The sequence below is a fragment of the Bidens hawaiensis genome, unplaced genomic scaffold, assembly GCF_021521415.1.
Source record: "Bidens hawaiensis isolate Kalapana, Puna unplaced genomic scaffold, B.hawaiensis_p1.1 tig00021504_1, whole genome shotgun sequence".
Lineage (NCBI taxonomy): Eukaryota > Viridiplantae > Streptophyta > Magnoliopsida > Asterales > Asteraceae > Bidens > Bidens hawaiensis.
The window spans coordinates 358,354-384,933 of record NW_027493340.1 but is presented as its reverse complement, the minus strand read 5'-3'; the positions used below and the strand labels follow the sequence as shown (position 1 = coordinate 384,933).

The 26,580-nt window shown below is 35.9% G+C and overlaps 1 protein-coding gene and 1 pseudogene across 2 annotated transcripts; one reads left to right on the top strand and one right to left on the bottom strand.

Annotated features, from left to right (window-relative positions):
• The first annotated feature begins 2,186 nt into the window (after positions 1-2,186).
• On the top strand, positions 2,187-7,064 carry LOC143563658 (APETALA2-like protein 2; annotated as a pseudogene). The gene is made up of 10 exons (XR_013140707.1): positions 2,187-2,691; positions 2,768-2,806; positions 2,847-2,900; positions 3,003-3,090; positions 3,226-3,371; positions 3,549-3,593; positions 3,718-3,818; positions 3,892-4,010; positions 6,288-6,404; positions 6,505-7,064. The product of XR_013140707.1 is annotated as an APETALA2-like protein 2 (transcript).
• A 9,548-nt stretch (positions 7,065-16,612) lies between these two features.
• LOC143563668 (uncharacterized) lies at positions 16,613-25,590 on the bottom strand. The gene is made up of 14 exons (XM_077051163.1): positions 25,463-25,590; positions 24,567-24,665; positions 24,199-24,326; positions 23,959-24,112; positions 23,746-23,855; positions 23,589-23,672; positions 23,459-23,507; positions 23,284-23,375; positions 20,540-20,678; positions 20,224-20,300; positions 18,372-19,393; positions 17,678-17,788; positions 16,962-17,604; positions 16,613-16,895 (listed from the first exon to the last, which is right to left on the bottom strand). The coding sequence occupies exons 2-13, from the start codon at positions 24,657-24,659 to the stop codon at positions 17,060-17,062; spliced, it is 2,604 nt and encodes an 867-aa protein (XP_076907278.1). The 5' UTR covers positions 24,660-24,665; positions 25,463-25,590; the 3' UTR covers positions 16,613-16,895; positions 16,962-17,059.
• Positions 25,591-26,580: the final 990 nt, after the last annotated feature.

The window sequence follows — 26,580 nt, the reverse complement described above, 5'->3', positions numbered from 1 at the left end:
AGTCCCTCTAGTCTGGTGGGTGACGGCTGATCTTTCATTTTCTTTTTCTTTACTTACAACCACTTAAAAAAACATTAAAAAATTATAAAGTATGAACAATGTTTATCCAAATTATTCATAAACAGTTATTTTTTCTCTATCATTCACTCATAATCAATTACAACTACTGTATATAATATAAAAAACATATTCCGTGTAAGTTATTTTAAATAACTCATTGATTACTAGGGCCGTTCAAAAAGTATGTGGCTCGCGGCTTGCTCGAAAGAAGCTTTGCTCTAAAAAAGCTCGATTTTAAATGAGCTCGGCGCGATTTCTAAACGAGTCTAGCTCGAGCCAGGGTCAGCTCAGCTCGACTCGTTAGCTCGGCTCGTTTAGATTAAACCCTAAATTTTAATATTTGTATATAATAGTAGCATACCAAAAAATAAATAAGTAAAAATTATACATACATTATGCCACTCGATTATTAAAACATTATAATAAAAACAAAAGTAAAACATATAAAGTTATAAATTCTCTAGTTTATAAATTTTATATAACGTGTATGTTAAAATTATAATTTTTGCCTTTTATACATCAAAATTTGTAAAATAAAAAAAATAATTAAAGGAGCTCGGCTCAAGCTTTAAATAAGCCGAGCTCAAGCCACCTCGATTAAATTCAAGCTCGAGCACACCCTAACTCGACTCGGCTCAATTAAAGCCCTATTAATTACTGCCTTAAGAAAAAGACATATTAATAATAATAATAATTTGTTTTGTTTTTTCAACTTCCTTTTCCGATAACCAAGAGCTCCCCCCACAAAACAAATGTTCACTCTTAAAATGGACCTGACATGTCCTCTCTCTCTCTCTTTCTCCCCAATGGACTAAGGTGCTCTTTGTTTTTCAGAGGTAAAATGTCAGAAGACTGCGAAACCACATCTGCCAACATCTGTAGCAGAAGAGGTGGACCAAAACTCTGCAGTCTGCAACAAGAAGACTGTTTGTTTTTTAACATCTGCAGACTGCTAAAATAAGCTGAAATTTAAATAAACTGAAATATAAATAAAAAATAGGTAAACACAAAAAACTGTAGTTATCCATCAGTAAATTAGTTTCAGTTTAGGATTCTAAAAACAAATTCCATTTCAGCTTTGCAATTAACAACTGACAACCAATATAAAAAGCTTATAACAAGCATTCACCTAATTCTACTATGGATGTACTTAGCAAAACGATCCAAATCCCTGCGGAAGAGAACAAATTAAGCCCTAGGTTACTAATAAACACCAAAACAAAAACAACTCCTATCTTGTATAAATTTATAAACTATTATGTTTAATTTCTAAAATCTCTATCTTAATTCGGAAACAGGAGTATGACATAATAAAAGCGCCATAAATACGAATCGAACGGTGTAATTAGTAATTAATAATTAATTACCAGCTGACGGCATTGGTAAGTGCAAAGCATCTGATCGGAGTGTTGATGAGAAGGTTTAGGCTCCGGCAGGTCCTCGAAGATGAGCAGACGGCCATCGGAGTTAGGGCTGTCGGTGGCTTCAGGCCGTCGTTTCTTCGGTAAAGGTGTTCTCACAATCATGATTATGAACCCTAGATTCGAATGTGAATGTGTGATTAACAGATTAACAGATCCCGGAGCAGCGGCGGCAGCGTGGTGAATGGAGCGGCGGTGTGGAGGAAGCCGGATGGGGCGTGGATGAAGCCGGCGTGGCGTGTAGAGGAAGCCGGCGTGGCGTGTGGAGCTCCCGGATGGGGCAGTGGAGAGGAGTTTAGGGTTAGGAGGAGATGATGATCGATGATATAAAATGGTAGAAGAGGTTAGCAGTAATAATCCCAACACTTCTGGGAGAAGAGGGCGCGCAGACGTTTTTTAATGAAACGTCTTCGAAAAAACAAACACACTGCAGAGCCCAACGTCTGCGCGCCCTCTTCTCAGTGCAGACAAAAGAGGTGGAGAAGTGCTTCTAAGGAAAAACAAACAGCACCTAACTCTCTCTCTCTCATTTGATGATATTTTCTTTCTGTTCATCCTCTCCGACCGTCCGATTCATCTCCGATACAACACAACACAACTCTTTCCTTTGTACAGCTTCCCATCACTCTTCTTAACTCTAATCCACCGATCCATCAATCCTATTTATTTGTTTGTTTGTTCATATATAATATTAATTAACAACAAGATGCTGGATCTTAATCTCAACTTCGTCACCGAAGAAACAGAAGAAGAAAACACGCCATCATTTCGAGATGTGGAAGAGTCCGGCACCTCGAACTCGTCCATAGTAAATGCGAACGGTTTAATATATTGAAAGACTCCGACAGTTTCTCCGGCTTCAATTTTGATATATTGAAAGTCGGAGATACCGGCGGAGGGGGAGGATGCGTAACTGTTGCTGCTACTACTATCACTCCGAGTAGCAGCAACAGTTACGACGAGGATAATAATATTAATATTAATATTAATATTATTAATCCGACTCGGAATCTTTTTTCAATGAGTCAAGGGGGAGGGTAAATCCTGCGAACTCGTTGCTGTTGGTGCAAGGACTGCACCAACCACAGAAGCCTAACGTACAACCGAATCTGGTTGGGAAGAAGAGTAGGAGGGGACCTAGGTCGAGAAGCTCGCAGTATAGAGGAGTTACTTTTTATAGGAGAACTGGTAGATGGGAGTCTCATATTTGGTTAGTTAGTTTGTTATTTAATTTGTTTTTATATACTTTGCTTTTAATTCATGTGTACTTTTGTTATTTGATGCAGGGATTGTGGGAAACAGGTTTATTTAGGTCAGTACATCAAGTTGAAACATGTTTTTGCCATTTTTAGTATCAATTTTTAGAAATTTGATTTTAGTTTTGGTTTGTGTATTTGACACTGCTCATTCTGCTGCTAGGTATGATAATAATTTGGTTATTATCTTATTATTATTATTATTAATATTTCTTTTTTGGTTTGTTGTGGATGAAAATTTTAACATTTGATTTGTGATATTCAGAGCCTATGATCGTGCTGCGATTAAGTTCCGTGGAGTTGATGCTGATATCAATTTTAGTATAACGGACTATGAGGAGGATATGAAGCAGGTTTGATCCAATGGATTTAAATCTTTAAATTACTTCTTTGCATTTAATCTCAGTGAATCGTGGTGGCAATGCCACTCTGTCAGTTACAATACCTTGTCACGTATTTAATATATGTTCTTGTTTTTGTTGAAGCAGATGCCAAACTTCTCAAAAGAAGAGTTTGTGTACATACTGAGACGACAAAGCACCGGTTTTTCAAGGGGGAGCTCAAAGTACCGAGGGGTGACGTTGCATAAATGTGGCAGATGGGAAGCTCGGATGGGGCAGTTTCTTGGCAAAAAGTGAGGATATAAGTATTTATAATTCTGTTATATTTATAGTAATACATTGTATGTGTCAATTGTTAACTGCAAGTGATTATAAAGAAACTATAAAAAAATTTATGGTGGATATGATTTGAAAAGAGAAAGATTGGAGACCCAATTTTCATCATGGAGATTCCAATGCTTGCATTGCAGGTATATGTATCTCGGGCTATTCGACACCGAAGCAGAGGCTGCAAGGTCTTAATGATCATGAATTTACACATTCAATTTCAATTCCACCTTCATACTGAATTAAAATTTTTTAATCCAAGATTTTCCATTTCGTATCGTCGAGTAATCTTTTCCTCTTTTATAAAATTAGGGCTTATGACAAGGCAGCGATCGAGTGTAACGGAAGAGAAGCCGTGACCAACTTCGAGGCCCGTTCTTATGAAGCAAACACACCTCCTTCAACTCATCATGGTAAATATTATTATTATTATTATTATTATTATTATTTGAAAATATATAAAGTTAGTTTCACCACGCGATACAGAAAACCAGCACAATTTGAATTTGAGCTTGGGAATATCGACCCACGGAGCGGGTTCAAGTGGAAACAAAAATTTAGAGCAAGCCCATTTGAATTACATGCATGACACCAGGAGATTACAGGTAAAAAAAAGTTATATATTTGTATTGTGATGTATATTTGTTGGTGCATGTTTTGTAACAGATGATCTTTTATGTTTGTTAGAATTGAGAGCAACGGTCAAAGAGGAGTCTGTTGGTGCATGTTTTGTGACCGTCGCTATGCAATTCTGTTCAGCGTTGTAGAAGTACGAAGTTAGAGCAACTTCGCCTACAGGCCCAAGCCCGCGAAGTTTATATATATATATATATATGTGTGTGTCGTGTTTAAGGTTAGGAATCCAGAAAGTTAGAGAGATTTGTGTTACAGTTCAATTGTTTAGAGAGAAACAGAGAGGGAGAGCCGTGTGGGACGACCCGAGGTAGAGCTCACCTCGGGTCGGCCGTGTCATTTGTTTTTATGTTCGGTATGTAACGAGTTATGATTATGATATAAAAGATCTGCAGATGTGTTTATCCCGTTCGTGTGTTTGTTCGTGTATGTGTTTGTGTGTAATCGTGTTCTTCGTCTTCTACACCATAAACGAGTCTAGGAGGATTCCGCACTCCTAGACCTCGTGCGGATCTCGTATCGATCGGCGACGCCCCGCGGGGGACTTACAAGTGGTATCAGAGCCTTAGGCTCTTATGCTATGGTTCGAGATCTGCGTTTTGGTGTTTCTGGCACGTTTCTGGCCGATCAGCGCCGCAGGCGAAGTTATTGGGTTCAGGCGAAGTTGCCGCTTAAATTTTAGGGTTTAGGCGAAGATATAAGGTTAAGCGAAGTTATTCACAACTTCGCCTACCTCACAAGTTCGCTTATCCCAGGCGAAGTTATGGACAGGCGATGTTGACTTTAGGCGAAGTTAACGAGAAAAAAAAAAAAAAAAGGTGTTTTGGAGTTTTCGTCTGTATGGCCAGGTGTACACGATTATTGTGAGACCGGAGACGTTCCGTCAAAGAGTGAAATTTGTTATCTCTTGATCTTACGTGTGAACAAATACGTGTCAACTCTGGATATGGAGTTGAGTTTGTGAATGGGATATTGATTGAAACTGGATATTGACACATATTTGGGTGTTTGTGGGCAATAAAATAGTTGTTGTTCGAGGTTGACCAACTGAAGAAAGTCAAATTGAACTGAAGGTTTTTGTCATTACTGGATTGCGGTCAGAGCATATTATTTATGTTATTTTCAAGGCGTTCGAGAATTGGATCCTGAAACGTGATGCTTATTTATTAAAGTGAAAATTCTGGAACAAGTTGGATTTAATCGGGAATTAAAGTGTTTATGTTCTTGATTGTTATCCCTGGTGATTGAAGATGCTTCGGATTAATTAATGGTCATGTGTGTTAGATTTTGTCAATGTGGTTTTGTGATGAAATTGATCACTTGATGTTGAGTAGTTGAAGATTAAACCTTATCGTATGCCGACTTGTTGGTGAAGTTGTGGAGGGAGCCCAACTTCACGTGTTGGTGAAGTTAGAAGAACTTCACGTGTTGGTGAAGTCAGAAGGACTCACGTGATTGGTTGAGATGATCAATTAGGCACGGGGATGCATGCATTTCAAAGACCTCAATCATTATAGTCGGAGAAGCTTACATTGAAGGGGAGATCTGATATGGAAGACGTTGGGTGATTGGTAGATTTGTGAAGCTACAAGACAGTTTCAGACACGGCTGGTTGAAGAACAAACAGAAGATCATCAGTTAAGAGGGAGTCTGTTGGTGCATGTTTTGTAACAGATGATCTTTTGTGTTTGTTAGAATTGAGAGCAACGGTCAAAGGGGAGTCTGTTGGTGCATGTTTTGTGACCGTCGCTATGCAATTCTGTTCAGCGTTGTAGAAGTACGAAGTTAGAGCAACTTCGCCTACAGGCCCAAGCCCGCGAAGTTTATATATATATATATATGTGTGTCGTGTTTAGGGTTAGGAATCCAGAAAGTTAGAGAGATTTGTGTTACAGTTCAATTGTCTAGAGAGAAACAGAGAGGGAGAGCCGTGTGGGACGACCCGAGGTAGAGCTCACCTCGGGTCGGCCGTGTCATTTGTTTTTATGTTCGGTATGTAACGAGTTATGATTATGATATAAAAGATCTGCAGATGTGTTTATCCCGTTCGTGTATTTGTTCGTGTATGTGTTTGTGTGTAATCGTGTTCTTCGTCTTCTACACCATAAACGAGTCTAGGAGGATTCCGCACTCCTAGACCTCGTGCGGATCTCGTATCAATCGGCGACGCCCCGCGGGGACTTACAATATTTCATCCAATTTAAATAAAAACTATAATACATTATCTTCATTTTATAAAATTATGGCAGTTGGAGAACCCTGTTTCAAGCAATGTAGGTATGACAGCTCTTAAAAGACTACCCGTAATTTCGGGTCACTCTGCATCATGGAGTGGTGTATACCCAACCTTTGTTCCCAACTACCAGGTAAATTCGGTTATAAGTTTATATATTATATTACTTTTAGCATACAACTCGTTCTGACCTGAACCCATTTTGACCCATATTCCAACTCGATGGTTTTTAGGGAAGTGCCACCAATAGCAAGACCATGGCAATGCCGCCACAAGGACAGCCTTACTGGGGGTGGCAAATGCACGGTGTCAACCACATTCCCGCAGCAGCAGCAGCATCATCAGGATTCTCAGCTCCAGCCGCCAGTGGCGGCTACCACTCAAGAGATACCATCTCAATGGCACCTCTCGGCATACATTATTCTCCGCCTACAGCCGCCTCAAGCTCTTCCCAATACTACTACCAGCTAAGGCCGCCGCCTCCTCCACCGCCTTAACTTTGTCTAATGGAACATTGTTGATATGTTGACCGATTGACTGATTGTTTCATAAAGTAATTGCTACAACAGGACTACCTAATATTCACATATGTGTGTTTTGTGTGTAAGAATCGATGAGCGGTTATGTTTGCTCTCAATCTGTTTGCAAATATAATTATGGTACATTTTAGTAGAAGAAATATTATCAACATGATCGAAAATTTCGGTTCACTTGTCACCGAAACCATTGTTTTCTCATTCTTAGTTTGAATAGTTCGCTACACTTTTTCTCGTGTAAGAATGCAGGCTTGTAAGAATGTGGTCGGTACTGAAAAAATATTGATACCGAATTTGAAGAGAACTGAGTACCTAATCCTGTACCGAATGTATTGTTAGATACTGGTATTTCAGTACGTTACCCGCTTTGGTTTGTTTTCCTAATCTCCTCGATCCTATCAAATTCATTTGTAACCATGGTTTTAATGGGAGGCGTTTTAGCTGATAAAAGTAAATGGGAGTTGGGGATTGATAGTTTGATGAATTTTAATCGGGCTCTTTTATACAAATGACGTTAAATTGGAGGTTTTTGATAGACCTGATTCGTAATCGGTTCGAGTGTTAAAAAAACATCTATGAGAATAAAATTGACGATTGGTGCAACATCATACTTTGAAGTGCATGTTTGTTGTCATTAAGACAACACTCCGATTCTTAGATGAGATTGGTACCGTAGAGTTACTGACACCCAAAATATTGATGTTGAAGTTGAACAAAACTGGATGCTGAATGCAGTATCGACTATCGAATGTATTGGTTTGATATCTATACAGTACCGGCATTTTGGTATGGAACCCGCTTTGGTTATTCTAATCTCTATTGATCGTCTCACATTCATTTGTAACCATGGGTAATTAAGAAGCCAAAGTCATAATAAATTCATTCGTAATTAAGAAACCATATTTACCAATACCAAAAACCAAAACATACAAAATGTCTCATAAACCGTATCAAAATGTTACTGAAAAAATAAACCAAACCAAAGAAAGTTAAATTTCGTTTAATCCTCGCTAATTGCTTCACATTTTCCCTTTTACTTTTTTTTTTGTTTTATCACATTCTCAATTCATGTAGAAAAACAAGAAAGAAATGTACGTACACCTATTACCCAAGAAAAACACCATATGTTCCACTTAGTACCTAACACTAAAATACCAGCAAACATATTGGTACCGGTACTGTTTTAACCGAATAGCAAAATTAGTAAATTTTGGCACCTATTACCCAAGAAAAACACCATATGTTCCACTCAGTACCTAATACTAAAATACCAACAAACATATTGATACCGGTACTGTTTTAACTGAATAGCAAAATCAGTAAATTTTGGTACCTGTGTTGATACCGAATATGCTATCTATACGGGTACAGTTTTGGTATACAGGGAAAAAATCTCACCGCTACTATAATTCAACTAAGATACTTTTCTAAGGGTTTGTACCTTTTCAAAATTGTCCTTGTTGGTCAGATACTCTCGTATAAAGTCAAAAGCATCTAAATGTTGTGACCATAACAATTTAGTAAACTAATGTTGATATTTGATAATATAAAGCAACCTTGGTATAGCGTTTGGGACTTGATTGTAAATTTGTAATACGCGTTTTCCTAATAGAGAAAGGCGTTGGACTAAAAGATCATAACCAATAACTTTAGTACGAGTGTACGCACATAAGTTGATACACTAGTTGTGATCACGTATCATATGCATGAAAGCCTATAGTTATAATATGACAACCGTGCATATATACATACACGATTAAGGTCTTCTGCGTGTCATGATTATAGTATAACACTCGGGAAACTGTTCCCACTGCATTATTTTTTTTTCTTTTCATTTTTTCTCATTCTATAGGCTTTGTTATCAACTTGCTTTCTTTGTCTATTAAGAAAAAACAACAAAATATAACGGTCATGTAGAATAATATTCTCATGACATTGGTGGAGGGAGAATAAGGGGTTAAGGTAAAGTGGGTGAACAAGTATTATGCTTCCTCCTTTTGACCCAATAATTGTTACATTTGAAAAAAAAAATAAAAAGATGTTTCATGAAAATATGGTCAAGTCCATAGGTTATTGGAGAGGGTTTGGCCACGCCCAAAAGCCTAAACCTTGGTCCCATTCAATTTAATTTATCATGGACTTTACCTTTTCTCCATATCTGACCTTATAAGTTTTAACATAATAATAATTATTATTATTATCACTTAAAATAGCATACACCTCTAGGCTAGTGGTGTTCTAGCCTCCACTTTGATGAAGTCTCTAATTTACCCTTGTTTTCGTATAAATAAACATGTCAATAAAGCTCTAGCAATAAAAAAAATAAAAACTAGTCATAATGTGTTTACATAATCCTGATAACTTTGTCTTACAATATGCTTTGATTTCAGGGTTGTATAGGCTTAATGTCAGGCGAAACATGTAATTGTAAAGTGTAACATCCTACTTTCGGTTATATTAATAAAATAAAGTTCGTTTATTTTATAGCGGGTCGTTATCGGTTTAGTTGAATAGAATACGAGATGGACTTGTGTTGGGTAAATGGATATGGGTTATGGACTTGGGTTATGGAGGAATGAAGGAAAGACCATGGGCTTAAGCCCATGATCAAAAATATATATACCTTTAATCCTCTATTTAATTCATTTACACATATCCCTTACACCATCCAAAACACACACTTAAGATTCTCTCTCTAGTTCTCTCTCTCTCTAAACCGATATCAAGAAGGAAACCGAGAACCGACCCGAGGTAATGATAGTATTTTATTGTTTGAGCTTAAACCCGTTAGATATAGTTGCAAAACGACGAGCCGACACCGTTTAACCGTTTAAATCACGAGATCTGGGTGGAATCGGGTATAAACCGAACCTATGATGAGCTTAGGGATCACCCTAGCTCAGATCTGGATCGAACGGGGCGAAAAACGGCGAAAAACGAGTTAAACTCGTTTTTCCGGTGAGTTCGCGTTTTTCCGGCAGCTTTCCGGCAATGGTGGCGCCGGAAAGGCGGCACCGGAAAAGTTAATACGAGGTTACGGGTGTCAGGGAATGTTCTGACATCCCCTGACCTAACCCTAGTTCGCCAGGGAGTAATTGACGAATTAGAAGCGATTCGCTAGCTGATTCGTCTAAGGGAATATAACGAACTAAGCTTTGATTCGTGTACTAATTCGTTAAGGAAAGACTGACGAACTAGCTTCAGTTCGTTAAGTCCAATTCGTATGTCGACCAGTTCGTTATAAGGTTTAATTCGTTATGAGGACTGGTTCGCTATGAGGGTCCAATTCGCTAAAAAGGCCAATTCGTTATGAAGTAACAAATTAGCCAGTTCGTTATGAAGGACAGAAGTAACGAATGAACACCAATTCGCTAAAGAGCATCTTAACGAATCAGAACTTTGAAAGAGTGACAGAACAGTCCCTGGACTTAGAAAAGAATGATTTAATTACAATTAGGCCCTTGAACTTTTAAGTAGCATATTATTCAATGATTCAAAATGCTAATGGAAAATGTGATAAGACAGTTAATGAAAATAAAATTTTTCCAAGCTGACCTGGCAGCTTAACCCCAGCCAGGGGCTCTGCCCCTTGGACCCCGCTAGGGACTGCCGCCCCTAGAACCCCGCTGCCAGGGGCGCTGCCCCGGACCCCCGTTCGTTGAGGGTAATGATTAAACTAGAAAGGCGATATGTGTAGTGATAGTTTACTGAAACGTATAATTACTATACAGTTAGTCATGCACAGCTCAAGAAGGGAATAACCGTAAACGGTGAACGCAACCGCATTACGGTGAGTTTCTAGCCCCACTTCCTTGTTATGTTTTCGGGGTTGTGTGCATACTCGATGTGATAGTTAATACACTTATCTTAAGTGGTAAGTGTATGCCTTGTATGATTTATGTATGATGATTGTTTGACGGTGCGTGAACGATCTTCGGATATTGCATGTACCGTCAGGTGGTAGTTAAGATATGATTGATAACTATGATGAAAGATAGGATGTATGTATGAATATATGATGTATGTATAATGTATGTATGTTATGATGATGGTACGTGAACGCTCTTCGGAGATTGCACGTATTGTCAAGGAAAGTATGTATGAACAGGTATGGTACAGTTACACGAAACAAAGGGACCAGACCCTAATAATATCTGTGATGTTAGGGACCAGACCCTAATAATATATGTGATGTTAGGGACCAACCCTAATAATATCTTTGATGTTAGGGACCAGACCCTAATAATATCTGTGATGTTAGGGACCAGACCCTAATAATATCTGTGATGTTAGGGACCAGACCCTTATAATATCTGTGACGTTAGGGACCAGACCCTTATAATATCTGTGACGTTAGGGACCAGACCCTTATGATATATGTGAGGTTATAGGGCGAAAGGCTCTTTAAAACTTATGATTATGTATGTAAAGGAAGTATGAAGGTAAGAATGAAAGTATATGCACTTACGTGTGTATGTAAGAAAGTTAAGAGGTTAAGTATGAAATGTAAGAAGGTATTGTATGATTATGTGATTAACTAGAACTCACTCAGCGTAGCTGACTTTTAGTATGCACGCAGGTGAGAGGATGAGACAGCTCGCTTGAGGAGACACGTGGCACTGAATAAGGGGCTGACATCGGAAGACTCAAGACGTTTAAGTTTAATGTTTTGTTTATTTTGAAAGACAAGATGTTGTTTTAAGACAAGAGGTGTTTTGTTATGAAATGTTTTATGAAAGCTTTTATATTCCGCGAATGTTTTAATTAACTCTGATATTTAAAACTGCGTTTATGAGTAAATCCAACACGAAAGTAGGGCTACCGGTAACGGGGTCTTACAAAGGAAAAAAGTACACTAAACGTACAAAAGTTACGTATTTTAGTTCATTGATGAGATCAATGCAATCCACATAGAGCAAAGACATCTCGCTTATTTTGTATGTGTTTAATCCTAGCTATGAATATTTGTAACTACAATATCTAACTACGGTTAAGTTGAAACTCATATAAGTTCGACATCTCAAATTGCAACATGTCCATACGTCATTGGGACACCTACAACCCTATTAGGGCAAGCGATTTTCGCTTATAGCTTCGGGTCTAACAACCCCCCTCTACTTACAACATACGGCTTTCCCTTTAAATTCTACTTTCGGTAATGCTTTTGAAATCTAGATCTAGCCAAAATTTCTAAGTAATACTTAGCAATTATGTTTGAATATGTTTTCAAACTAAACCAACAATTTGAGACAGATAAACTTGGTTAATATTTGGCTACGTAGTTGTGGCGATGATCAAGCATTGTCAAAAGCTTTATCCCGTATAAGATAGAGTAAGAAAATAACAAATAATATAAATTTCTGGGTAGCAATGTGAATTTTCCCGTGTTTGGATCGAGTCGTTTAATGTTAGTTTGTGAATATGAATGGTAACTAGTATTTTATAAACATATTAAAAATTAAATATTTCGGCTCAAATAAAACATTTTTTTTGTAATTATGTGCTTTTAAATTTTTTAACTTTTTTTTGTATCATATTCAGAATTAATAAACTTGGTTGTATGTTTTAGATTGAGAATAGAAGAAGCACGTGAAAATGATTGGAGAATAGATGGAAAATTAATGAATAATGTTTTTAAAGTTTAGATGTTATAGACTTCGAAGACGAAAATTAATTTCCTATGAAATTTAATAGTTTGAAAAAAAAAAAACCTTTACATTTAACATTTTTCTTATTACCCTCTTCTAATCTACATATGAACTCTTTTAATATGTTAACCTATTTATTAAACGGGCATCATATAGAGCTGTTATTTTTAACCGTAATCCGACCCGGATAACTATCAACCCGAACTCGAAAGTAATCGTACTCATGAAACCCAAACTCATACGAGTCGGATACCGAGTACTTTTTAATACTTCGAGTATACCCGAATAACCCGTTTGACTAAGTATTCTATTCTATTATTATATCTCTTGCCTTAGTTTATTCAATAAATATCGTTGTCTGTTAAAATTCTTTTTAAAGTCACCTATTTCACTTCTGATTCATAGCCCATATATCAATTACTATTCCAACATTCATTAATTCTAGAGATTAGATATGACTATTTATTCAATCAATCGATCGGTTTTTTCGGACTCAGCTCACTAGTCTATTGTTATTCATTCCATCAATCAAACCGTTCTTCAGACTCTTTCAATTGGATTATGTGGTTTGTTATTTGTCTAGTAAGTTAAAATTTGAAGATGATTATTAAATTTTAGGATATATTTTTTTTTTAGTTTTTAGGTCAAATACTCAAAACTCGATTAACCCGTACTTATAAAACAAGAACCCGAATAACCCAGGGGGAGATTAGGGTCGTGTATGAATACTCTAAATAATTTTTTTCAAAACCAAGGAACCCAACCCGAGAAACTCGAATAACATCCCTAGCAGCATAAGTGTTACCTCATTTATTAAATTTCTTATTTTTAACGGACATGTTTTATAAAAGTGTCATACCAGTCGACTTAAAACTTGTAAATTCAAATCATAAAGAGAAGTAAGATAATCTATATATATACCAAACTCATTGCTTTATATACAACACATAATCCATCAAAAATATAGAAATTAGGGGTAATTAAGTCTTTACTCACAAATGTTACTAACTTCCATTTCTTCAAAATATACTTACAACTTTGGTCCCTCAACTTCACTACATTTCTTGTAAAGTTTAATATTAGTTATACATATGCCCTTAATTCAAAATCAACTACCCCACGACTTTTTAATGGCCATAAATTTTTCACATGTAAATATTTTTTCAAAAAAAATACATCATAAAAACGAGCATTTTATTTTCTTTAATTTGAGTATAATATTGTTATAGTTTTTTAGTTTTAAAAAGTTAGCTTGTTACGCGCATACAATTTAAAACAGGTAACAGGTCGAGTCGGGTGAGCTCGGGCCATTTGTAAAAGTACATTAAGGTTGGAAAGAGTCGATACAAAAAAATGGTTAATTTGATTCGGGTTTGAGTAGAACGGGGCCAGGTCAGAACGTTGTCGAGTCAGAACGGGTTTGGGGCCAAAACGGGTTGGCTTAAAAAATGTTTTATTTCAAATTACTGTATATTTCATGTTTGCCATTTGATTTTCGTTACAGGTTACGCAGATACCGTTGTTTACATGTACCGGGGCCGATAAACACGTGTCCAACACCACGTAATGCACATAACCCAATCTTAGTAACCGCTCAACCCAGCGCCCTACACCGTTAATCGGCATGAATTACACGCGTGATGTTGGTTAAGCATGCTTTAATGTCGGTAACGTGTATTCTCGTCCGGTTACGCGGGTTTAATCTTCGATTACACGCAACTGGCTTTGCACGAGTGACGCGTCCAATTTTAGGCTACGTGCACACTGTAATCAGGTGACGTATGCACCAACACCGACTATGCTTTCAATGTGGAGTTGTGCACGCGCCCCGCTGCATCGCGCGGACACCAAGATAGTCTACCTAAAGTAGAGGCACCAATTATTAATTTTGGAGAGGCAGCTATGTGACCAATCTCATATATAGAGGGTTAACTCTAGGCCCTATAGTCCTAGGCTGTGCATCAATTTCTTCATGTCTTTTTAACTATTAGCAAATGCGATAACAAGAATAAGAACTTTGACAAGCTTAAACATAATTATTTTTATTAACTTTCATACTTATTTCAATTTTATTAGAGTCCGTAACCGACGTGTTATGTGAGGAAATAGCACAAGAGATGAATGTCTCAAGAACAGAAACAGAGGGACTAATAGCAAGTAGATCTTTAAACACATTTGTCCATGGGTTTGTGGTTCATTGAAAAAAGACAAAGCCGTCAAACGCCCTGGGTTGTGAAGGTTTGGGAGGTGTTGGGTTTAACTCGCCGTTCAAAAAAGTTGTAGATCTTTAGTTCACTTGTGACATGTTTTTTACTTAAGCAAATAAGGAAATGTACTAAACTTGAACGTGTTACTGATGACATTAGTAAATGTAACATTATGGGTACAACAATTTAAGCACAATGTACATACGCTAGCATCATGGGTGAATCTTTGTGTGGGCCAGGCTGGGCCGCGGCTCACCCAAGTTTTTTTTGCTTTTTTGCTCAGTAGGATAAATTTTCCGGAAAAATAAAAAGTATAAAGATCTGTCACTGACTAGCATATAAAAGGATGCATACGGTGAAGACTTTGAACCTCAACAAATTAATGAGTACGTACACATAAATCTAGTGAAAATACTTCACTATGCATGGGAAACTAGCAATGAATGCATTTAACAAGTGTGTGTATATTGAAATATCAGAGAAATAGATGCATTCATTATTTTATCGAACTAAAAGGTTCAACAGGGCGCATCAAACTTGCGACCACGGTACATCAAACTTGCACAGCAAGTGCTCATTGAGACTCTAAGTAGTTCCGACTGTTAAACTCATTGCAACCAATCTCTTAGAGCATCTACAACAACAAACTTATACAATCTGCCGCATCATCGCCACATCAGATTTCAAACTTTTCACAAAAATACTCACTTTCTTCCACAACAAATTTACAAAAACGACACATCATCACCTACTATTTTCTATTTTATCAATTTTAAATATACTTTTATAATATATTAATTTTATACTTAATCACTTAATAATATTAATCTTTCTTTGTATCATCTTAATAATATTAATCTTTCTTTCCACAGGCCACACTCCTCTCACTTTCTTCATTTTGGATCTGATTCTCAACCATGTTCACCATAAAGAAAAAACATCCCCTCCTAAGTAAACACAACCACCCATCACCTCTTGCCGGAGATTCAAATTGATTGACTCAAACGGAACAGAATTCGGTCTCCCTATAAATCAAATCGTAGTGGAGACGCCAATTGAAGATGAACTCTCTGAAACTTCAAATCGGTTAGATCTAAAACCCCTTCATGTTGAATTAGATTTTGGTGAGGTTGTCTATTGATTGATTGTAAATCAAGAATTCTTTTTTTCTATTTAATAGGTATAAAGGGGCCCACATCTGCACGTCCGTCTTACGTTTGCAGAACCAAACTTGTTCAGCGGAGTTGGGTGCCACAACGGTGACGTCCACCGGATCTCCGTCCGTCCCTTGCCACCTGTATTCGGACCTCGGAAAATCCACCCGTTGGGGATGCTCTTACAATACAAAAAGACTTGTCAGCTTTGCCATAATCAAGATGAACATTTGTGAGTTCACTAAATTACGCACACCGCAGATAGTCTTGCATCTCAACAACTACCCTGCTATAAGACTCATTATGAGGTGCCGATCGTTCAGGCTCCAAGCGTTATAGCAGGTGATATGTTTCGAGTCCCGAAATTGCCCTCATAAAAAATGGCTCGCGTGGGGTTACTCCTGTACTTGGAAACCATTTGCTTACATTAATAACTAGTTCTCCCTTTTCGTTTTGACAAATAATTTAACCCTTTGTGGACCATATGGCCATATCTATGAGCTAGAGCTTAATATTTGGCTTTAAATTTTCTACTTTAGGCTTTTACTTTTCAATGAAAAGCCATAGCAAACGTTTTGCATGTGTTTGAAAACATTATAAAACTTATTTTACAAAAGAAATTACAGATTATATAGTTTAAACTGTTTATCATTGCCCTTTTTCAAATGGAACAAGCTTAAGAATTTAACCATGAGAACCGTATAATAAAACATTTATTAGCGGTTACAGCAAAAGGTGCAAGTGATTATACGGTTATCTGGTTAAAACGGTTGTATGAAAACCACCAAAAATAAAATTGATGTATGAAAACCAATTGTATATGTAGTAGAAAGTAGTAATAGTAGTATAGTTAGTTTAATCACACGACAAAGAATGTTATAAGTTAAAACAAGTAAACAAGAAAAAATCACTTTACGACCGTTTAGATGTAGATTTAACTTCGCTTATCTTCTTCACACCGATCAAGACTAGTGACAGCTCCAAGATTATTTCCCACAACTGAAATATTCTTTATATACACCATATTCTCCACTCAACACTTCTGTAACAAGGTCCTCATATCTCACAACTTGCTTTGCCTGCTTTATTTAATAAAAAGTTAATAAAAATATTTAAAAATGAAAAAAAAAGATTTAAACAGTCACCTGCTGGTTTCTGGAAGCCCTTGTTTCAGAAGGTTCAATCATTCACCAGTCCAGTGAAGACGAATCAAGACAAGTTTATAACCGCCAATAACTGCTGTTCAAATCCCAAACGTCCGGTTATATACGTCACCAGAACTTGGTACCCGATACTTTGCATCTTCATAGCCAGAATAATATTTATTAAACCCACCGAGCATTGTAATATCATTCCCGGTCTGAACTTCATTCCACCCATCCCCCCAATTACCAGACCCCATCCTCGTTTGCTGGTAACCGCCCACTTGGGGTTGCTGATAATGAGACCGGTGGTTGTTGTTGGGTATTGTTTGGTCCATGATTCTAGTAGAAACCGGAACTCCATAATTATCTGTTCTTTGAGGGAAAGATAAGTTTTGTTGTGTGAAAGATCGTTGCATCAATAGTCGAAGGCGGTTACTATCGTTTTCGTAAGAGTTGAGTTGTGAAGGGTAGTTTGGCCTTATGTCTAAACCGGGACTTGTGACCCCATTGGGTACCCGACCACCAACTGCCAGTATGGCGGGGTCCATAAACTCGAGCTCACCAATACCACTATCGCTGTATACCGCACGGGGTGCTTGGTTCACTTTCCTCAATAAAACTGAACTGTCAATCATATGGTTCCCTGAAAGAAAGAAAATATAAAAATTATACTTATATAATATAAAAGAAAAAGAAAAATAATGTAATGAACAAACCAGATAGATTGTCGTAAGTTGGTTCAACTCTCTCATTAGAAGTGAAGCCAGGAGGTGGGGCTCGGCTAGGGCCCATAAATCCGGGAGGAACGGAAATTTGTGATCTTGAAACTGTCACATTGAAGCATATTATTATAAATAAGCATGTAAACGAACCAAAAGAACAGTGTTCGCTTGTTCAACTTTAACTGAACAAACAATTGAACACGAACAATTAAACAAAATGAGTTTTCTTGTTCAGTTGTCCATGTTCGTTCGTTAAGAAAATGAGCATGTTCATGCTCATTTATAGTTAGCTAACTATATAAACAAACAGTTCAAGAACGTAAACGAACAAACATAACTGAGCTAAAACCAGTTAAAAGTAAATGTGAAGTACAATGTGTTGGACCTGAAAAGCTATCAACACTTAAACCTACAAATGTACCTAAGAACTCTAAATAAATATATAAGAGAACCTAAGCACGCATACATTCACAAACATAAACGAACTTAAAAGAACAAACATTCAGTTATAAAAATCTGTTCATGTTAGTAAGTTAGTTCCATTTAATAAACGAAATAAAACTTCCAACCAAACGGTTCACTAAATTTTCGCTTCGTTTACAGGCCCATGTATAAACAAATTATATTGGCAGAGAATAAAAGAAACCACAGTAATGAAATTAAACTAAATTATATAGACAGAAATTACCTGAAAACTTATTGGAAGACATAGATGAATAACTGCCAGCAGTACGATCAGATTCCTCAAAGTTAAAAGAAGAGAAACCATTCATTTCAGTATGCTGACGTGGATAAGCATCTGTACTGAAGTTCCTTAGATTGTGACCGTTACCAAAATCACTAAAACTTGGATTGAAATTTGATCTTTGATCTATGTTTACATCATCTTCTCGTGCAAATGAAAACCGTGACTGATTAAAGTTTTGTGTTTTTCTTGAACTTGAAACTTGAGACACCTGTTGTTTATCATTGTTGTTACCTAATAATTTAGCCAGATTTTGAGGCGAGGTTAATGACTCATCCCACGGGTCAAAATCCATTGACAAAATATTAGATATTATACTGTTCTCTCCTAATTCCAAGGTGGTTTTATGATCCCCGTTTGATAGAGGTGCAACTGTAACTGTATCATCAAATATTCCTATTTGTTTACTATAATTGCCATTAACTACTGGAATATTAGAGTTCTTATGAGAAGATTGAGGCGTATTCTGTACATAGCCTGTGTATGTATGGGTATGAGTATTGTGTGTAACGACTTCTGGATCATTGAGCCTTTGATTATTAAAAGACAACAAATCGGCTTCAACTTCATTAACAGCGGCTTCTTGTACTTCTTTAAGTTTCTCATCATCGTTTGGATGTGATTCATCGTTTGCAACGATGCTGATTGCAGACATGTCAGATGATAACTGATAGATTTGTTCTTCATCAGAAGCATACGGATCGCTATGTTCAGCGGGTATTTCAGACATGACTTCTCTGTGGTCTGTGGCTATAACTTGTGTTGCAGATTCTGAATTGTCTGGTTTACTTTTTGGATCAGCGGTTGGGATGTCTTCAATATGCTTCTTTTGTATCTCGTTATGTGATGAAGGGCTCACTAGTGAAGATGATTGTGTAGTACAGATGTCAACCTTTTGCTTTGAGGGTCCATTGGGTCCCACTGTATTTGCAGCAAAAGGCTGACTATTTGAAGCACGTGTCCCCCTGCAGAACTTATCAATTGTTAGATAACCGAAGACATGAAACTAGTTGGAACAAGTCGATTTGGACAACTTAGTTCTTATTAAATAATTAATGTGTTAAAACAAGACTACAGTAACCATAAATTGTACAACTAATTTTAGTTTTTAAGACAAACACAATCAAGTATGCACTAACAATACACTTTGGACAACTTTCAACCCGTTTAACCTACATGACCCCGTCGAATATAAAACATAACTCGAATTAAAACATTTATTGGGTGTTTGGGATTCCTTATTTTTACCTCCTTATAACTTATAAGGATAAGTCATAAGTTACAAATGTGTAACTTATCCACATTTCCTCTCACATAATAAGGAAACCCAAACACTTTTTTTAACTTATTATAAGTTATAAATTAAAAGGAGGTAAAAATAAGGAATCCCAAACACCCTTTTAACAATTTATAAACAAATGGATAAAACTAGGCTTGTAAACAAACGGAGCAATCAGTGGACTGAGTTTTCGTTTACATTCATTTATGTTCAATTATTTCCATTAGTTTACGTTTGTTAGTTAGGCCCATTACAATTAGGCTATTCTTATGAATAATATATCTTTTCTTACATTTCAGTCAGGTATTAATAAACGTTTAGACCCAACAGTCAGATTTATATTAATGTTTACTTTATTAATATTCGTTTAGTTATGTTCATCTATGTCTACTTATGTTCGTTCATTTATGTCCCTGAATTGTTCGTTTATACCGTTACCGAGCGAACAAGAATCCCATTTGTTTGCATTCATTCAGTTCGTTTACAGACCTAGATCTAACGCGAAAAAAGTCATACCATGAGGCTGCTGCAGGAAGAGCTAATGATCTCCCGGAACTACTATTTGGTGGGGACCCTTTACTGTTTACTGTATCCTGTTGACCAATAACATAAAGTCAACATCAATTTTTATCAATGTAACAAGGTACACCCTAACAAAGAAATTGTCATTATTATTTTCACAATATAGTTCATATTTTACATAATCATCACAAAATCTTGTGCTTTAAAAAGCTACTAGAATATGAAGACTGAATTAAGAAACCATGAGTAACTAAAAGAAAGTCAAAAAACTTAAAACCAGATTGTAAAAAGTCGACATTAAATATCTTACATTTGTAGCAGTTTTACTAACAGGTTTTCCCCATGAAGAAGCGCTGTTACTAGAGTAATCATCTGCTGCAGGTGGTAAAATATTCCCTGATCGCCGTTGTAATTCATTTGTAGCACCAGTAACTTGCTGTACTCTACCCCTTTAAAACCACTAATTAAGTTAACTATGGGTTGATGACATGGTTTTGGCTTAACAAAAATGCCCAAATGTATCTAGAAACCAATCTAACCTTTTGTTTGAGGTTAAATAACTTATCTAAACATGGCTACTTCATTCTAACTATCAAGTGTCACCAATGTTTTATTCAGTAACTCTTATTGAACGATGAGTGTAACAACTTTCCCCTCACTTCAAAAGATATATGAATCCAAACTAAAACTTGTAAAATATATGAAAATTTCTGAATACACAAAACTGGTATTAATTTGACCAAGGCATACATGTTTTAATGACTGAAACAAAAAACCATAGTTATTAAAAGCCCCCCTTCTTGCGTCTAGGCCCATTTTCCAGGCCAGGCCCAATATTTGCATTTCTAGTTCCTAGGCCCTCACTTCTTGAAGGTGAGAACACCTCTACTAGCATTGATGACGGATCAAGAACAATAGTCATTTGAACCTTTACTATTTGTTACTTTTTGACCTTTTGGTTTTTATGTTTTGAACATTTCGTTATTCAAGTTTTGGAATTACATTTGAATATCGATTCTTTTAGAGCTTTTGGTACCAACTATATGATATTAAATGTTATATAATAGCTTTTTTATTATATATGAAGAATAGTATTAATTTTCTAATACATAATATATTTATATTTTTTTTTATTTAAGTGCGCTTTTTTGTCTTAGGCCCTCACTTTTTTTTGCGCCTTGCGCCTAGGCCCCAAGCGAGGCCTATGCGTCTCAAGTGCGCCTAGCGCCTTTGATAACTATCCAAATACTTGAAAGTATATATGCGTCTGAATGTCCTGAGCAATGACTTTCCTAGAACATCAAAATAAATAGTTGACTAAAACCTCAATAGTTATAAAGTTACATAATGTGAATATAGGTTACATGTTTACATAGTTTATTATCAAAACTGCAGAGGATATATAAAATTACTTCAAATCATTATATATATTATTTTCTTCATTTCAGTAAGTAAAGATACTCTGATTTTATCTTCTTAAGTCCCTGTACTAACTAATTATTCTTAGTCACTGGGGAAAAGGCTGCACCAGCTTGATGCTTGTCAATATAGCAATCAAGTGTGTTGCTTAACCTAAGTCAAACAGAACACGACTTACCTATAAATTGGAAAAATAATCACAGCCATAACTTGGAGAATTAATTTTATAGACATCCAACAACCATCTCAAATAATCAAAACTCAAGCATACCATGCTACAAGTAATGCATGTAAAAAAATGTTTTCCAAAATACTGGTAATGAAAGCAGCAATTTTGTTCAAAATTTATGTCAAAACAATCAAGTATCAAGTATTATAGAGCAATATCAATATTCAATACCATAGTGTCATTTTAATTATCAGCTAAGACAAAACTAAGGTCTGCTAATGTACTTATTTCATTTTATAACATGTTTTCGGATTTGTTAAATAATATTCCTTTCAGTTAGTTGTCCTAGATTGTCACTTATCTTCTGTTTAGCTAACATGTTAAAGTGACCGCTGTACTGGGATCTACTGGACCTCCTTTATTAATAAAACTCATGCAAGTCTTCAGCTCTGATCATAGTAATCAAAAGCACTAGCTTTGGGAGCCTAGGCGCTAATTTCAGTCAACGCGCAATTCAGCGACTTGTCATACTTAAGACGCAATTATAGGACACTAATCTGGTTTTGATATTTTTTTTGATTTTTTTTATTTCTTTTTATTTATCCATTAACCAATTTAAACCTACATACCAAAAATCATCGGATTAACAAAATTTAAGGTCAATCTATATCTACATAGTGATTTGAGAATTAACTCTGTATTTCACAAAGCAAGAAGAAGGTGAACAGAGGCTACCACCAAAAGAGTCGAGATTAGTAACAGTAAAGTTAAGCATGTTTATTTATTGATTTTTTAAATGATGTGTACTATAATGTTAATAAAAAGAATATAACTTTTAACTTTTCGCTTTCATTTTACTATTTATTTCTTATGAAAAATTTGTTTTTAAGTATGAAGTATGAACATTTTGGTTATTTTGGGATATGAGATTATTTTGGTACTTTATGTTGAGTATTATGGTATTGGAATATTTTGGCTTTCAAAAAAGTGATTGATATGTTCCATTACATAATATATTTTAATTCTTTTTATTTAAGTGTGCCTTCTATTTTAGGCCTACGCTTTTTTGCGCCTTGCGTCTCGGCCCTCGGGGAGGCCTTTGCGCCTTGAGTGCACCTAAAGCACTTGATAACTATGCTATGAATCAAAAGATGCTTCAGCCATTAATCATTTGCACCCTTTTCACTATGAAGCTATTAAGCCCATTATTACTTCCAATATTTGGTTATAACTATGTTGCGCAATGTATCATTCTATGCAGTGTGTTAAATTCAACAAAAATTTATGGAATCAAAGGATAGTCATATGTGATCAAGATTATCTTTGCTTTGGTATTTTAAATTTATGAAGCCTGTTATATAATTTTAAACGGTTCCTATTATTGCTCTTTTTTTTACTCGAGTCTAGACGATAAGCAAGGCCTTCACACTCTGCGGTTTTGACTACTATGTTCAACAACAGCATACCTTGTATATTCAGATATTATTTCATCTTTAGTAAAGCTATACTCTTGTGATCCGAACTCATGCAAATACAAGCAATCAGGATTGGTGCAAGGCTGCATAAACAAGATCAAATTATCAATAAAGTGGGTTAAAAAAACAAGTAAACTGACAAAACCAATTTATTGATATGACATACCATGCTTCTAAGCCATGCATGACAATACTTTGTGGTCCCAAAACAAGCTCTGCAATAGCACTCCAATACATTAACTTATTAAATATATACAAGAAAAATAAACTCGCAGGACGTGTTATAAGGTTCTAACCTCAAAGGTCTACCCACTAAAACAAACCCATGCACTGACTGTATACTTCGAACTGCTTCATCCTCCTTTGAGTAAGTAATATATCTAGACAGTATAAACATTATAAATACAAATTAAAAATGTCATATATATTATAACTCAAAAACATTGAACTTACACGCTACAAGTATTGTTTGCAAAATGCTGAATGGCACCGGTAGCTGTCCGGGATATAGAAACTTTTAGCACTTTTCCATACTGACCAAAATATTCTTTCCGCTGCAGAAGCTGTTTCATAAAACATGAATTAGTTTACAAAAACTCAATAAAAAGACCTAAACTCAATAAAAAGAACTAAATGTTAACTTGTAAGAAGAAAGAAAGATATTACATCTTCATCTGCTAAATTGAGAGGCAGTCCCACAATGTAAACAAGGTTCCTTTGTATAACCCTCACACTACTAAGATGCTTTCTACCTTCAGAAGCTTTGGTTTTCCCCTTTTGAGACTTTTGTTTCTTCTCCACACTCATTTCAGCCACCAATCTGATAGCACAATAGAAAGATCCATAGTCAGCCACTGCAACAAATAAAAGCCAACATTTTCCATTGTAAAACGTGTCCAAGACCACCTTTCACATTTTGACGCGGTCCCCACTATTTTTTCCTTGTTATAAGGTGTACGACACGCTGGACACCTCCCTTCTGTATCATCTTTTTCAGCCATTTCCATAATGTGATGCCAGCACCATACACAAATCTGCAAATAAAGATTGTTTTATGTTAAAAATAATTTAACAAGTCACATAAACCATGCACCCAAACAGTTTATTTAAGAGTTTTTGTTGCTTAAACAATAAATAACCATTAATAACAAATTGTTCACACAAAACAAACTAATTGTTTACCCGAAAACATTATAATTTCAATGATACAAAAAAACATATGAAATCAAAACTAATTTTAACATGAGCATCCAAAAAAATAGATAAAACCATACATCATAGCCACATCTGCAAGGCTTCAGCTGTTGATCAGTTAAATCCATCTCTTCAGCACAAAGTGGGCAAGTCTTTTCACCTTCATCACTCATGATTGCCTTAAACCAAAAACAAAAACAGATCAGTATAAACAAAACTGCAAGCGACAGAGTACCTAACAATAACAGCTATTGAATTATTAATTACCGTGCATAAAAATAATAATTTTACATTCATTTATAACTAATAGGAACACAAACACGTATACAAATCGCGTATAAGTTACATTCTAAATACTAGCAGTTTAGCATAAATTGATGTTTAAAATAATGCAAGTTTATCTTATTAATCAATTAGCTTAAACCATACACACTCACCTAATCCGAAACAAAATCTCAAGTCAATAAAGTTTCAGCAGACAAAAAAACAATAACTAATTCTATTCAGCAGCCAGCTTCATACGCAGTACACATTGAAAAATAGATTTTCAATAAACAATTAATCCAACAAATAACAAAAATTAAATGAAATTACATAAGCTATTCGGCTATTCCCCCAAATCCAATCCATAAAACCCTATATATCCATAAATCCACAACTGATTCAATCAAACTCAATTCAATTAACCTAATAATCACTACAGAAACTAAATCGAATCGTAGTACTCATATCAATCAAATCCAGAGCTAATTGTTCATCGATCAAACTCATAAACCTAGATAAATCATCGATGTAAGCTAACCTTAACATATACACAGATTAGATAGAATCAATTATAGCATTAAGCTAGAGCAACAAAAGCGATTAAAACGACGTCGTTCGAGCAAATTAATTAATATAATAAAAAATTAGGGATCTAAAATCGAAAGAATAAATAGATCTGATTGATCGATTAATTGAGATTGAAGAGACTTACAAATAGTAAGAGGATGGATCAACGAAACAGAGAGAGTAGATGAAGAGAGAGGATGAGAGAGAGAGAGAGAGAGAGAACCACAAAGCCAAATTGGAATGAAAGAGAGAGGCGATCATATACTGATGTATGTATATGTATGTATCTATATGTTTGTTTTTTAAGCTTTCTTTCTCTCTCAGTTTTTCTTTTATTATTATTATTATTATTATTATTATTATTATTATTATTATTATTACGTTTGTGTGGACTTTACAGGAGTGTTTTCTTCTTGTTGGGCATCGGACAAAGTTGTTAAACACAAGAAAACTTATTTAGAGCATCAACATGAGTTTCTCTTATTTGTTTTTAGGTTTTCTTGTTCTGGAGGCTATGAATTTTCTAAGCAGGGTTCAGTAGAGGTGTTCAAAAAAACCGGTTATAGAACCGGTTTGGTCGGTTTAACCGAAAACCGGTTAATAGAAAAACCGGTTATTAAAAAACCGGTTAGACCTGTTATTGAACCGCCGGTTAGTACTTCGGTTACTCATTCGTGGACAAAAACCGGTTATTGAACCGGTTAGTAAAAAACCGGTTAAATTTAAAAACCGGTTATTAAAAAACCGGTTAACCTAAAAACCGGTTAACCGGTTAACGGTCAAAAACCGGTTAACCTAAAAACCGGTAGGTTAACCGGTTTTTGACCGTTATAAAACGGCCATATGACCGTTTGGGTCCTTTTTTGCCCGTTTTTTCTTGATTTCTAGCCGTTTTTTTTAACATTTTACCCCCACAAACAACTATATATAGTTTAGGTTGGGTAGGTTAGCTCACGCTCGATTATACAACTCTACTAGCTCTAAACGTTTATTTCATACGCGATTATTTTGTTATCTCACACTCAATTATACCACATTACCACTCCATACGCTCTTATTTCGTAGTCGTTTATTTCATACTCGTACTCGTTTATTTCATACTCGATTATACGCTCTTATTATCATGGCCTCCCAAAGGGCTGCTTCATCCGTCAACATGGGTGCCTCGAACACAGACATAACGGTCGTTCGGATCATCCCCACGAAACGAAACCAAGATGTGTGGCAACATTTCGACCTATGCGAACTGTCTAACGGTCGCCA

What these genes read in the sequence shown, in the direction of transcription:
- LOC143563668 (XM_077051163.1), bottom strand. Translation starts at nt 24,659, where the DNA reads ATGAGTGATGAAGGTGAAAAGACTTGCCCACTTTGTGCTGAAGAGATG. An exon ending in TCAATTTAGCAGATGAAGAT is followed by an intron (nt 23,856 to 23,958) that starts GTAATATCTTTC and finishes TTTATGAAACAG; the next exon opens with CTTCTGCAGCGGAAAGAATA. An exon ending in GTCTTCCAATAAGTTTTCAG is followed by an intron (nt 17,789 to 18,371) that starts GTAATTTCTGTC and finishes TCAATGTGACAG; the next exon opens with TTTCAAGATCACAAATTTCC.